Here is a 15,445-nt window from a genome sequence, read left to right on the forward strand (position 1 = left end):
CGTGAACACTTGTGCCAACCAAGGTTGAATGAGGTCATCCACGGCAACCGAGGTTGTGCCCGAAAACACGAAGTCGGCACGAGTGGTCTGACCATTCGGCTACCTGATTGAAGTTTTCCATGCTTTACCTCAGTTGTAAAGCAATCCCCTATCATGGAGGCCATCAGCCAAAGCGAACCCGCCCCTGCTGGGTTCAAATCCCAGAGAGCCATCCAACCAAAATCCTTTTCACAAACGTAAAGTTGCCTGATGAGATAACTGTCCACCAGTAGCAATAAATAGCACCTTGTCTGAAAAAGTCAAGGCCGTTTTCGCGCAGTTTACTCATCGCCGTGATGACGGAAGCAGGAACTCTGAAACATGGTAAACTTCTACCAGACCATATGGCGCTACAACCCAGAAGACAACCATCTTCGTTCTCACGGCCTTGATAACTTCAAATCGTACAATGTGGGGAGTAACCACATAAGCCCCTAAGAATGCATTATCCCTCCCCATTGTAAAAAATGTTCCTTTTTATATCAATTTCAGAAGAATGATATGGACGATATAAAATAAACAAAAACAGTAAATATTCTAATAAAATATTTTCCATTAATGTTGTTTTTATTTTCATATCAGCATGAACAGTTTGTTTATTAGAGGTCATTTTACATTAATCTTATAGAATATATGTATCAGACAATGATAATTACTGAATATTTAATTTTGATATGAAGCAATATATTGCACTTTGGGAAAGCTATAGAATTGTATTGTAAATTTACTGATGCTTTAGCTGCTTATTTTGGATAAATTATAGGGTGAACATTATTTCTTTGTAGCAGTAGTATCTTCCGAGTATATAATAGGCTCAAAAATAAGTATAAATCTAATACATTGATGTATTACAAAACATGGTTCTACTACATTTCCAGAATAAAATCCCTGATATTATAAGAAATACAAAGTCTTATTTGTTGCACACTAATAAGTAATTACATATCAGGGATATCTTTCATATTTCAATTTTTTTCATAACCCAGTGAAAGAAGGTAAGAATTGAAAAAGACAGTCCAAGTGGAAGAGATGAAACCTGGATCCATTCCCACAAACTGCAGCATGCAAGAAAGTAAACAAATGCATGTAATTTAGGAGGCATGCAACATAGAAAAATCATACGTCACGATATGCATTGTTGAAATATTAACATAAACTGATCTGTGATTGTTACTCAACCTGAAACTAAGTAAACTGTATGTGAATACAAGGTAAACACTGTGAAACTAGGATTTCATTTGAGGGGATTTGAAAATAAGGGTCAAATACATTAAAGGCAAGGCACTAAATTAAGAAGTAGGAGACCAAAACTTCTTGTTGTGCTTCACTGAAACCAGTTTCTTCTCTACAAAGAGTACTCAGAAACCATGCAACAGTTCAAAACGTGTACCGCTATGAAATGACAAGTCGGAAAAGCAGAAGTTGGTAGTGTCTGTGACAAAAATAAAGGTGATATGGGAAAGAACACAGAAAAGTGTTGCTCACGTAGCCAAAGCATTACTTCAGATTCCAAAAAAAATTTTGGTTACTCCCAGTCACTTTGTATCAAAATAAAATCAACCCACCATAACGGAACAGGATTTGACATTAGAAAATCCAAGTGGTACGTATGTTCACACTGCAACCAATGAGCAACAAAGACACGAGTTTAGTCAGGACTTTTTACATTTCTTCATAACAGACAATAAAAATTTAACAAGACCTAATGATCAAATTCCATTTGTATTATACATAGAGGAAACCAATCGCAAGCATGTGATAAAACTCAACCCCACAATGTTTTTGACGTAAATACGTCTATAAGGAAGGGCCATTCGGCAAAAAAGGGAAACGAAAAAGCGTAACTGCATTGTTATGTTACCTAGGAAACGTCATCTGTTTACTCGGCATTGCTGTGTTACATTACTGCCGTCAACAATCCGCTTTCGTTATTGCGGAAAGAGCCGAGCTGTGATTCGCTTGTAGAAGAAGTGCGTCGTGGAGTTATGTCACGTTTATGGAGGAAACGTTTGGCTTAATGTTGATGTCAAATCCTAGATCAAAATCTTGTATAGATATGGTGTTTGCACGAAATGTTGATACTCTAAAGTGCACAAATTTTATAACATATTTCAGCTACCACAGACCCATTTTACGCGTAACTAATTGAAGTTGATTAAGCAATGTCTTAATCAAAATTTACTCAATTGTAAAGCACGTATAAAGGAAATATTTAGAATAAAGCCAAAATATAAACTTCCTTTCCGTATAGACGTATTTACGTCACATTCTCCGGAACCGTCGTTCCACTATCACTTTTTTACAATACTGTGCCACACTTTATAATGAAAACAGTTACCTGATACCAGGAAATAATTTGTTATTGCCATCAGTATTTGGCAGTAACTACCTATCTTATGTCTGTGAGCAGCAGTTCGGCTTCATTAAGAATGCGAAAGGAATTAGGACCACACAGATGACTACATGGAGGAGGGATGCATGCAAATTGCAACAAATAAATAAAAAAAATATTAAAATATTACTGAAGCAAAAGCAGTTTCACGTTTCTCACCAACTGTCAATTTTGTTAAAGAAAATTACTGAGTGATCTGTGAATCTTTTTGCAACAGTAGACCTAATTTATTACCATATTAATAAAGTACAATGTTGTTTCAGTAAATTTGCGTCATATATAACCTAGTGGTCCTCAGGTCACTGACAAAGGATAAATATGAAGCCAGGTTTGGAAAAGGCTGAGAGCCCGAGAGATAAACTGTCATGCCACATTATGTGTAACGTCTGCTATAAAACTTCCAAGATTTTGTGTAGGGTGGTAAAATGTGGACTGGATTTTCTTGAGGCATTTGAAACACCCTATAACTTGTCATAATCCCTATCTCATGCGTCAGCATGATTTTCAGTTAGTAGTTAAAATTAAATTAAATCCGTGTCGTAACAGCTCCAGAGAGCCAAAGCCGACTAGCTTGACTGCTGGCCTCACGTTCACGTGCCTAAGCAGAGGTGAACGATCATCCAACCAGATATAGGCTGACGTGTGGTCAGCACGACGAACCCCCAGCCATTGCTAGTTTTCCTGATCGGATTACGCTACTTATCGTAGCTCCCCAATTTCCTCACGATGTTGGGTTGGCACCGGTCCCATACACCGGTCGAAAATCTCATGAGAAATTTCTTTCCTGAGACTCGAACCAGCGCGCATTCTGTATCACCAGTCCGAAGCATGATGCCTCAGACCGCGCGGCTACGGCGCGGGACTTTTCAGTAGTAGTAGATAGGTAAATATTTGAATGATTTATTGTAAATGATGTGGATGAAGCAGTCAAAGGCCTATTTTAAGATATTGTCCAAGAATTTTCATGGAATCACTAAGAAGCACAATCAAAATCAAGAAAGCTATCCTCTGGGCCCAGATTTTAATTTTCAACCTCCAAGATAAGAAGCACGGCTCTTAAATTCTCTACCATTAGTAAAATGTGCGTTTTAATCGGACAACTGGCTCCCGCAACCCTAGCTGATATCAACACGCTGCTTGATGTCATGATAAAGATGGGCCTGCATCCCAAGTCTCATATTACTGACTATTTCTCGAGAGCACGGGAGAAAAATATGCCCTTCTTTTCCCCCAGGGGTGAGCATGCAGCATAAAGTCATTTTGACACCCAGATAAGTGCTCTGAACAGAAGAATTTGTAAATGTATAGCACAGTTATTGCCAGTAGTGGCATACGACGTGCTGAATGTATAATATTTTTACTATATAGTCTCTCGACTACAGTTAAATGACCAGAATTTACCTAGGACATTTAATTACAATCGTAAAACTTGTTTTCAAAAATTAAAACACAAAAGTAATTGTGCTGACTAAGATTAAGCAGAGATAAATTTATGGGGAAAGTGAAAAAAAGTTTTAGTGGGTATTTGAATGATACGACGGGCTCCAGTAAAGGGAATGTTGGTGACTGTTGTGAACATGGCAATGTACCTTTTGGGGTCTATAAAAAGTTATAAATTTCTTATAAGCTTCTTTATATGCTGGCAGTGAATGTGCTAATATATAGGCTAGCGAAGTCTAACTCAACTTCATTCAGTTTACAAAAGTTGCCTTTTTGTGCATGAATTGCAAAGTGGCAGTCATTGTGGAAAATCACAATTATTTACATACAACTTCAGTAAATGCATAGTAAATATGTACTCTCCTACAAATAAAATTAACATATAATATAATAATAATATAACTTGTATTTGTTTCAATGTCCCAGAGATCAAAGAGCGGTATTTCCCGCAGAAAGAAATACTCCTCGTCTAGGAAGCTCAGAACAATATATGGAATGAAGGGTGCCTGAGTAACTACACAAATGCCAAAATAATAGGCAAATGAATATTATTTACTCATTGGACTGGTCTGATATGTAGAAGGCTGTTGTAATGGGAAGGATTCCTGACTCCGTGACGACAACCGCTTTGGTAGGTCGGTCCTCTGAATCAGTTTCAACTTGCTCAATCTTGTGGACAACATCCTGGCCGCCAACTACCTGCAACAGCAATCGAGAAAAATACGCTTTTTTCAGACCAATATATCGAGTGACTGAAATCAGTGACTCACTTTCCTTGTTATGCATTTAACTAAATTAAGAACACAAAAATCTTCCAGTAAAGGAGATTGCGGGGGGGGATTGAACTGGAATAGAGTAATTTCAAAACCATGATCCAGTACATAAAACATCCTGTACTACAGTGACCAAAATACAGGTCTTGCGTTTTCCATACATTTGTACAATTCTGTTTTCACACTTCTGAGTGTAGTCTTCTTCTTCTGCTATGTCTCTCCGGTCCGTATTCGGTCCATGGCCTCCTCAATTCACCTCTTCCATTCGGTCCTACTGTTAGGTCCATTCTATCCGAGGCTTTGATTGAGGTTTCGAAACATCTTCCTTTTTACGGTGCAAGGTTGTTAGCCTTGCGACCAACCCCCAACCTGGAGGACCAGGGTACCTGTCTTAGTCTGACCTCTCCCCCTCGACCAATCTGGCTAGGGAGGCCCTACCAGTAGCTATGCTACCGCCACTGAGGTACTCGAGCCCCACCACCACGAGAAGGTGCAGGTACCATTAAGTGGGGCTTCTGAGTGTAGTACTGAAGAAAAATATCAAAAGAGACATGACTAAGAGACAGGCCAAATAGAAATAAGCTTAATTCCAATTGAAGCTAAGGATAAATCTGCAATAAGTTCATGCTGCCTTGCACGTTCAACCAACACTTCTGTAATTTCAAAAAATAATGTTAAGGGAAATATCAAAGGATTCTTGTTGAACAATAATAATCCGACGTCAACGCACGTAGGACCCATGAACGTACAAGAGTCATGAGAGAGTGAATTAAGACATTTTTTTAAGTTTATACAATAGCGCGTTATTCTGATTCTTGTGTAATAATCTTTTTCTTCAGATTCTGTAAAAGAAAATGTTAAGACAATTTGTTATTGATGTTTTCTTGATTTATTTTTCAGCATATCATCTTTTTATACCTAAATCATTGATCATGGTTATGAATGATGAGTTTAAGGATGTGGAAATATATATTTTTATAATTCTTTGTAATATCCCACAATCTCAGAATTTGCTTGCGAAAACAAAAGAAAACCACGTAAACAACCTGGCGAGACTTGAAGCAGAGAAGTGCTAACCTCTACATCATAACATCTGGTGTTATTGGTGTTGGTGAGCTTATGAAATTCATACCTTGCCAAAAATAGTATGATGACCATCAAGCCACTTAGTTGCCACTGTGGTGATGAAAAACTGGCAGCCATTAGTGTCTTTTCCTGAAAAACAGAAAATTACTGTTTCTAATAGCAGTTGCAAGTGACTACATAGTACTTCTACATCCACCATTATTCTTCTTCTTTTTCCGGTTCAACGTCTGTACATTTTCCGGTACCCTTTTACGGGTCCCCAACTTTTTCAGTTGGCTTGATCTATGGACATTCGGTAGGACTCCTTGGACGAGCGATCGGCCCGTCGCAAGGCCTCTACCTGTACAAAGGACAGCACAACACAGAAAAGCATCCATGACTTAAGTGGGATTCAAACCCACGGTCCCTGTGACCAAGTGGCACAAGACCCACGCCTCAGACCGTGCGGCCACTGCGGACCCCACATCCACCATCATTAAAATAAATATTAATCTAAACATGTTAATTACAGTATACATGACATTCACGGTACAATGTTTCAATGCTATAATGTTACTGGAATATATTCAATTTTAGATAATATAAATCCACTTACCTGCATTTGCCATGCTGAGGAAACCAGGCGCAGTGTGTTTTATTTCAAAATTCTCGTCAGGGAAATATTTTCCATAGATGCTTATAGAACCAGAACCATCATGTTTGATAATGTCTCCACCTGAAACATAGAAACAGATCCGTAAACAGGGCACTCACAAGCTACCCAAGAAACATTTAAACTGTATAATACGGAGGAGAGCATGTAAGAATAAACCCATTACCTTACAGTGTTTTCAAATAAAAGGTAAATTATGTGGATTTATATTTAATGTTCCTTAATTGTTAATCAGTGAGTTTCCTGTAACACCAACACCCACGTGAAGTCTCAGACACCACCCAAGTTTTGGCACTTACGACTCCAGATGTGTTTGGCATACAAGAGAACTTTACATGTAGCACTACATATCTTACATGGCATGGCTACAGTGGTTAATTTCACTGATCAAATCTCATGGACAAACAGGTGTAGACAAATTCTGTAGCATGACCTCAGTATAACAAAATAAGTCACTGACCTTGTATCATAAATTTTTTGATCACACGATGAAATTCTGTGTTGGCATAGGTTTTGCCGTCAATACCGTCCGATGCGATCGTCAGAAAATTCTTCACAGTTTTCGGAACGACATCTCCAAATAATCCAAGAACGATTCTTCCAACGTGTTCACCGCCGATGCTTATATCAAAATACACTTGGTCTGTGACTTTGTACTTTGCAGCCTGTGAAACACAAATCATTTATTACGACACATGCGATTATAAAGGTAAAGTTGCCTCTAGGTACCTAATGAAACACCACACCATGCAGATGTATGGGAGACTGGAGGTACACTCCATGCATTCTTAACCTCAGTACTAGACGGAAGCGAGCGGTTGTCTTCGTACCCCAGCCATTTTACCTCCCGAAGAAAGCACGCCAGAACCCAGAGGATTGTAGGCTAGGTGGGTCCCAAAACCAGTCTGGATATAATGGTAAATTGACTAGTCATCCAGCTCATAGCCTAGTCATGACACTGACTACAGAATCCCAACTCCTTTTATGTAAGTGGTTACTTCAAAAAGTTTCAGTACAGAAGCAAATATAGCATCGCTGTGGTGAGTAAACTGGAGACTTCTCATGCACGTCCTTACATGCACACATGGTATAACGTTGCAGTGCAAGGAAGGTTTCAAAAGTGGGAAAATATACCACCATGTGCATCAGGCCAACATGAAACTTTTCCAGCAAAAAGGAAAAATGATGACAGAAATTCTGTAGGTGTTTTTGTCATGTGAAACAAATACAGCAGACAAACATCCAAATTTGTGGACACTCACAAATAACCGGAGGGTACATGTGCAGTGGACGAGCCCATAGCATCACAGAATAAAGACAATGCGAGGCGACTGCTGGAGGTTGTGTGTGCTTACCATCATCGGCTGGCAGAGATGATTGTAAAGTCAGATTTTCAGTATACTGTTGCCACAGAGACCTCAGTGGGTCTCTGAGGATGTCAACGCATCATACCAAAAATACCGCTTACGAAGAATGTAGCAATTGCATGAGGATGTTGATGAGCTCAACACATCAGATAATGATCCACACTTTCTGTGAAGGGTTGTAATGGATAACAAAACGCAGTATTTCCTGTAAAATCCCCAAAATAAATGACAATTCTAATACATTCTTCTTTCTGTAATATCACATTGCATATAGCTATATACAGTATGTCATGTATAACCTTTCTCAATTTTTCTGGTAAGGAGATGTATGCAGTGACAAGGAAATTAGCAAAGTATATGTTGATGCCTCTTAAATACACCTTTCTTTAATATCGTGTATGTGGGGCAGAAGTATTTTATTAATTGTTACATAACCTGTTCTTTTGCCCTGGTTTCTTGCCAACCATTTGTATTTATGTTCATCTTTACATCATGTGCTTATAAAATATTATTTACTATTAAATTTCATTAACGTAGCAAAGTCTATCAAGTTTTTAGCATTAAGGTTTATTATAGATTCTCCATTAAACAACAAAAGGAATAAATTATATACTAATCTCCTTAGAAAATAATTAATTACCTGGTCTTGTCCAGATGTTTTCCATGTAGTATTTCAAATTCAGTTAACACTTGTTTTAAAGTCAACTTCATGCAAGTGCAGTGACCCTTATATAACTTAACTTTCTTGATTAAGTCTGCCAGATTTGAACACATTTTTGTTGCTACAGATTTACATTTCATTATTTTAATGAAAATTTCAAATTCATCACAATCTGGTGTGGGAAAATTTCCCAGTTGATGTATATTTTGATCTGTCCCAAAATTCATTAGCTACATGTTTTCAAATCTCATTACCTATTTAGAATATCCTAGAATTCTGTGTATAGCTATCCAGAGCTTTCAAATATACTGTCTTCTTACACCTCAAGCTACTTTATCTCTACTTTGGTTACTTGTAGCTCTTACAGTTCGGTCTGCTTTCTTGGTTCTACTAATTTAAAATTCTTTGAAATTTCAATATTTTCAGATTTTAAACTTGTAGTAAAAACTTCCACATTCCTTTGTTTTTCCTTAACATTAAATTTATTCACTTCTAACATCTGATCTTCTGTTTTTATTTACAATTAAATTTAATATAATTCAACTGTAATCTACATTACATAAAACATGCTTATTACCTAACAATTTTTCACATTTCACTTAATATTAAATAACACTCATAAACCAACCAGGAACATAGTAATCACTGTATTTCCCAGTCACATTAAGCGAGAATCAAATTTGAGTCTGAGAGGTTAGATATTTTTAGGTTATTTAGAAACACTTCAGTAATATTATTCATTTAGATTGTTACTGGTAATAATAAGTTTTTAAAAATAACGAAACGGACAGAAAAAGCAAGGGAGATGATCCTCAGATGATCCCAATGTCTGTGAGCCCCTTACATCAAGGGTGAAAAACCTATACAAGGCCTATGGCCACATTGACCCTTGTTTATCAACTCATGGGCCACAAAATTGTAAATGGGGAAAGAGAATGAAGCTTCATGGCAATTTATTAAAAATACTACTAACTTCTTCCACAAATAGGTACACATGTAACTCAATGATTTCATTTAATAAAATCGGTCATTAATGAGTTAACGAGTGTATTTTAATAGTTTTCGCATTTTTGACGTAAATACGTCTAGGAGGAAGGGTCATTCGGCAAAAAAGTGTTACAAAAAAGGGAAACGAAAAAGTGTAACTTCTTTGTTATGTTACCTAGGAAACGTCATCTGTTTACTCAGCATTGTTGTTGCCTATAAAACATTACATTACATTACCTTACCTTACATTACATTACTTTACATTACCTTACATTACATTTCATTACATTACATTACTTTACATTACATTACCTTACATTACATTTCATTACATTACATTACATTACTTTACATTACATTTAGCTGCCACAGACCCATTTTAAGGGTAACTAATTGAAATTGAATAAGCAATGTCTTCATCAAACTTGTCTCAATTGTAAAGCATGTATAAAGGAAATATTTAGAATAAAGCCAATATATAAACTTCCTTTCCGTATAGACGTATTTACGTCAAATTCTCCGGAACCGTGGTTCCACTATCACTTTTTAAATGTTTGACATGTTTTATATTTCTTGGCTAAATTCAGTATTACTCTTGATACCTGTCATAGTAGAACAGCCTGCATAGACAGTGGCCTGAATTTGAGCTAATATGTCCAAAACATGTCAGCAAGCCAGGTAAGTGAGTGCATATCGAATAAATTTACAAATATTGTTATGTAAAGATGGTTGCTTAATAATAATATTAGCTAGATTGGTTAATTAAGGTAGGTAGTAAGAAGGAAATTAAACCGACCCTTCAACTTCAATCATATTTTTGTCATTTACGATAATGATGTTCTCGTTTCCAGATGGGGGCAACTTGTTGAAGTTGCAAACTCTTTACTGCCACACTGACATGCGTTTCCATACGTTCCAACATTCAATGACACAGAGTACGCAAAATAAAGGTAGGAAAATAAAAGCGTTTAAAAGCTGTCCGTGGATCAACTGAGGCCCGCGGCGTCTAATCCGGCCTGCGAATGTTTCTGGGACAAAAAAAAATACCTACACCTCAGAACCTTTGGCATATACGCGAAGACAATTTACCGGGTAACTTCATTTATATTAGATACGTGCAGTGTGGACATGAAAGGTTATATGTCTCACTGCTTGTGTTGGGCTTGATTCTGGGGAGTCTGATTTTCAGTAAAAATGTGAATCAAAATCATGTTAATTATAAAAAGTATTAGCAAAATTCCAGCAGTAACAGCCTTGTGCAAGGAACGGGCTGTGATTGGGAAGTCCGGCCCACACATTAAATATGAGATTCTGTTATCGTCATCCCAAGTTGTGACCAGCTTAGAATTCTAGTCCGTGACCTTCACGTTGAGGTCAACCGCCATTACGTCGGGTATCCCCGGCTCAGCCACTCGGTCAGGTCCGACTAAACCACGGGACGTGTGGGCGAAAGATAGGTCGCCATGAGCTTCACTGATCTGGCCTCGATCACAACGTGTATGGCATCATCAAGGCGATGAATTACTCTAATTTATCTCCCTGATGATGGAGGCAGCAAGGACCTCTGAAACGTCGCTAAACTTCTACCAGACTACACGGCGCAACAGCTCAGAAGACAGCCATCTTCAGACTCACCGCTGTGAAAACTTCAAATCCCACGTAGAAAGAATTACCGGAATGCAATCTGTTTTTTGCTGACTTTGTAAATTTAATTGTGATTTATTACTGTAATTCCCAAATATGTGAACTTTGTCACATTTCCGAATAATTTATTAGCCACATTTATATTATGATTTTGTCCTGCGTTCTTGTGACGACACACGAACACATGCTTAGTTTACTTCTGGATCAACCTCCCTGACAACGTTACACAGCTTCATATTATAATTATATTTTCGTCTAATATATGAAGATTGTCGGCAAAGATCAGAAACGGACGTCCTCAATAAATTTCTGAATATCTGTAATATTTATTTATACGAAATACTCACATACAGTTACTCCAAGTATCCAGGATTGAATAGAATTGTATAAAGGCATGAACGAAACACGCCGTGTTAAATCAATAGCTTACTTTGAAAAGAATCATTCCATTGTCCATCCAAATGCACTTATCACTTACCTCAATTGTGGAAAAAGCGAGGCACATTAATAACATGGCACAAGTTTGTCTATGCACTGCTCTTCCTGCCATTGTGTGAAAGTTACTCGTCTTACTGTCCGCTACCACAACGCCTACACAACTCGCTTACCACCAAAGCTGTAACTGCAGTGAACGAACGACCGTCCTCGCTTCTACCACTGTTACAGATCAGCGAAGGCTGGGTTCAAGAAAGGAAGTTACGTCATCGTACCATGTCTGTATACTTCGTCCACGTTAAGTGTGCCTCTCGCCGTAGCGGACAATGCTGGTGGACATGGACAGTGAAATATTAAATTTAGGTTCGTTGCACTTTCAACACCCCACATGGCACTACACAGCCTTGGCCCACTAAACAAAATTGTTTCTGAAAAGCGACTGGCTTATCTTCCCCGCCAGTTTCTTGGCCCCACAACAATTACAAGTTAATTAACCTAAAAGCACCAATCTTCTCGTGTCTAATGCGCATAATATAAACATACGAACCCAAATAACACCATTGTTGATGAAGCTGCCAACAACTGACAATTAATTACCCATGAACATTTAAAGGAGTGATAATGTGGCCAAACAGAACAAAATCTGCCATTAACAATAGCGTTCAGTGGAAGGAGTCAGAGTTAATCCGCGGTTACAGCGATGTCATGGGAGCATGGCTGCTGCTGTTGTTAATCGCATTTCTACTTTGACCGGCCACCAACCAAATCTGAACTAACAAGGTCACTACCAAATCATTGGTGATGATATGAAAGCTCGGGTCATTGAAACAAGTAGGTTTAAATATTCCGAATTTCAGGTTAAACAGAAGAATTCTCATGAAGCTCGGATCCAGGAGCATACCACTGCGTCTGGAGAAGCATGTGGCTTCTTATCGCTGTGTCTATTTTAGATTAAAACAAAAATAAATTGTTCCTTGCGTTAAGTTGTGGACCTTTTTGTAATCGCATGGCTCTGACTACTGAAGATACGTAATGGTAGATTTAAATAATTGTTGATGTGAGTTTCTGTATCTATCTTTATTCACGTGGTACTAAAAATAGGGATAAATATAAGCATCAAGTTTCAAGTGGTTCATCCCTGATAATCTACACGATCCGCGTTATTAAATCATTCGATTTTGATTGGCAAGCACTGAAGTGACATTGTTGAACCCGATTTCCACCAGTCCACAACACTCGAACGAATTATCCATTGACTTCTGCCACCTGAAAAATATCACAGGAGTATCCCTGAGATTCAAAGAAACCTCGTGCAGACTGATTAGGTCCATCGAGTTGATAGTCCCTTTTAAATTCATTCAGTGACAGACCGGACATAGGAACAAGAAACTGCTGACAGGGTTTACAGACGCGACACGTGTATAATAATTGGCTACAAAAAAATGTACAAAATAACAACAGAGATATTTCAATGGCTTCTGCTGATGTCTGAATAGCGAACTGACAACAGCGAGTTGTGATTGGTAGCTTACATTGCGATGTTGCCACATTGAGGAAGAAAAACTCACCCTACCCACGATGCAGATGTTAACACTATCTACTCGCGCCAGAGGCTGAACCCGAAAAGACGACGCGAGTACAGACCTCTTGGAAATCACGGAACCGGTTTCCTCATCATGGCTGCTGGTCATGATATTATGATCAAGTAAATTATTACCAGCAATTGAAGAAAATCATATTCGAAACGAGCGCAGCCATGTTTGTTCAAAGGTACGGCCCTCTGTTAACCAAGTTAAGATTTGGATGCCACAAAACAAATGATAATTTCTAATGTTACAGGCTGGCAACTTCACGACAGCATTATTAAAACATTTTAACATCGTTAAGAGAATACAGACATGGGATCATAAGTTCAGATCGAAAGTGCTGTAACTAAGATAACCCTTGGACTTATGGCTGGGTGCAGTGCTAGACGCTTGTACGCGTTAATTATTTTGCAGATGCAAACCTTTCGATCTAAATCGTGTTTTGGACTTTTTATAAACCTCATTCCAGGAAATATTTTTTCACAATTGTGCGTGCGACCAAATAAAGAAACTTTCTTCTTACCAAACTTCTTCAACTGAGGGAAATATTTGGGAAGCGATTTGTAAAAATTTACCAAGAAGATGGAATCAGTCAGTACTGTGTCAGACTATGGACTGGATGCCCGGGGTTCAATTCCCGACGGGGGCAGAGCATTTTTCTCTAGCCTCTGCGTCCAGGGCCCACCCAGCCTCCTGTCCGATGGGTACCGGAGGTAAAGCATCTAGTGTCGAGGTTAAGAATGAGTAGGAGCTTTACGACCTCTCCCCCAAGCGCCTACATGGCGTGTAGCGAGACATCTTTACCTTTTTATAGTAAAGATTCGTATATCCATTGCAACTTCAGAAGCTCCGCTTGAAAATTCTCTAGCACATTTTGAAGTTCGATACTGAAAACAGCTGAGAAGATCTGTGCATAATCATAATGAAGTAAAATTCGCAGAAACTGGCGACGATACAACGCCCTTCATCTTATGCAGTTGAAGCCCGCACTCAAGATGCGTAAATGAACACGGATTGTCGGCTTGAGGCAATTACGAGAAGTACGAGTTTGATCGACTCCTTTTGTTTTAGAAGAATTACTGCCCCTTGAATGTCTCCGAAATGTCTGGATACAAAATGTCGCCGACAACATTGAAACAACAACCGAATAATTATTTAGCATTGCTGAGATCAGTTTCGAATCTGTCGTCTTCAACTGCAGGAAATTTGGCAATGCCGCGAACATGAGAAAGTGATCCGACATCGATTCTTTACCATCTGAGTGGTATTTTGACTCATAAATTAAACAATGGTCGGGAATGACGGTCTTCATTCCAAAATTGAAGAACACTGGCTTCACATTTAACGAGCAATTCCTTCACGCATTCCTACGGCTTCATCGGGGCTGGCATGACGTCACTTGTGTGAACTGTTGCTACCGACTAAACCCATGCTCTGATCAGCTGATATGCCCCTCCCCTCTCTAACTTGCGACAGCTGCGTTCGAAGTTCATTCTGCTTACATTTCGCTTTACGAACCAGTCTGACTTACTGTTGACACTGCAAATCTGTTCTTTCCTTCAATATATTATTTTCCTCAGTCACATCTTTTCGAAATTGGTTCATTTCCTCTACTGCTGTGTTGCAAGCATCTACCATGACTTTTATTCTTTCTTCAAGGTCCGAAATGTAGTAATGGATCCCTGCTTGAAATATCTGGAGTGTCTAGTACGCATCAGAAACACGTTACCACCACCGACTGCCTCGTTTTCCATCTGTGGACAAAAACTTCTGACCTGCAGACACCCATTTTCGAAAGCCAGATGCATACTCGCAGGAAAAATGAGGTTTTTGCAATTTTTCAAACAGAGGGCGTAGAAAGGCATTTACTCCACAGCGCACCAGGACACAAGAAGATGAGTGACGTCACCACACCTTTAAATGTCCTCTCTCTCCAATCCAGGCTATAGAATTTCCCTGGATGGACATTGTCACAGGAGTCAAGAATTGCGTAATACACATTCTGACAATACACAAGAAAATGTGATGCTCTACAGACTATTGTTAGGTAAATAAAATAAAGAGAATTTAAAAAATATATTTTATACACTTACAATCGGCAATTCGTTGGTCCCCGCGATTGATGTGTACAGTCATCTCTGCTGTTATGCGATAGTTGCATTCATGTAAGACGCCGACCTATTGAAAATCGCGTAGTAAAAATAACCCCGGTAACTCCGCAGAGATTAAATTAGTCCTTTGAAATTTTAAAGCGCCAGGAATAAAATTGCATAAGAGCAAACTCACATATGCAAAAGTTTGCATTTCACAAACAGATTTTACCGATTCATCGATCTCATTGGAGCAAATTCGCGTTAACGAAACACACGTAATTGCAGAGATG

General features: G+C 38.5%; 1 protein-coding gene across 2 annotated transcripts; it reads right to left on the reverse strand.

Moving 5' to 3' along the window:
* Positions 1 to 585: 585 nt before the first annotated feature.
* LOC110828838 (peptidyl-prolyl cis-trans isomerase B) lies at positions 586 to 11,715 on the reverse strand. Of its 2 annotated transcripts, none has more exons than XM_022061911.2 (5): positions 11,520 to 11,715; positions 6,843 to 7,047; positions 6,326 to 6,445; positions 5,777 to 5,859; positions 586 to 4,570 (listed from the first exon to the last, which is right to left on the reverse strand). In XM_022061911.2, exons 1-5 carry the CDS (start codon positions 11,589 to 11,591, stop codon positions 4,424 to 4,426), a joined length of 627 nt encoding a protein of 208 aa, XP_021917603.1. In that variant the 5' UTR covers positions 11,592 to 11,715; the 3' UTR covers positions 586 to 4,423. The 2 variants fall into 2 exon arrangements, with proteins under 2 accessions (XP_021917603.1, XP_021917604.1); XM_022061912.2 differs by lacking the exon at positions 11,520 to 11,715 and adding an exon at positions 7,738 to 8,280.
* Positions 11,716 to 15,445: the final 3,730 nt, after the last annotated feature.

This window comes from Zootermopsis nevadensis, unplaced genomic scaffold (assembly GCF_977971745.1).
Source record: "Zootermopsis nevadensis isolate Lab colony 2312 unplaced genomic scaffold, Znev_1.0 Znev_ptg000002l, whole genome shotgun sequence".
In the NCBI taxonomy this organism is placed as follows: Eukaryota; Metazoa; Arthropoda; class Insecta; order Blattodea; family Termopsidae; genus Zootermopsis; species Zootermopsis nevadensis.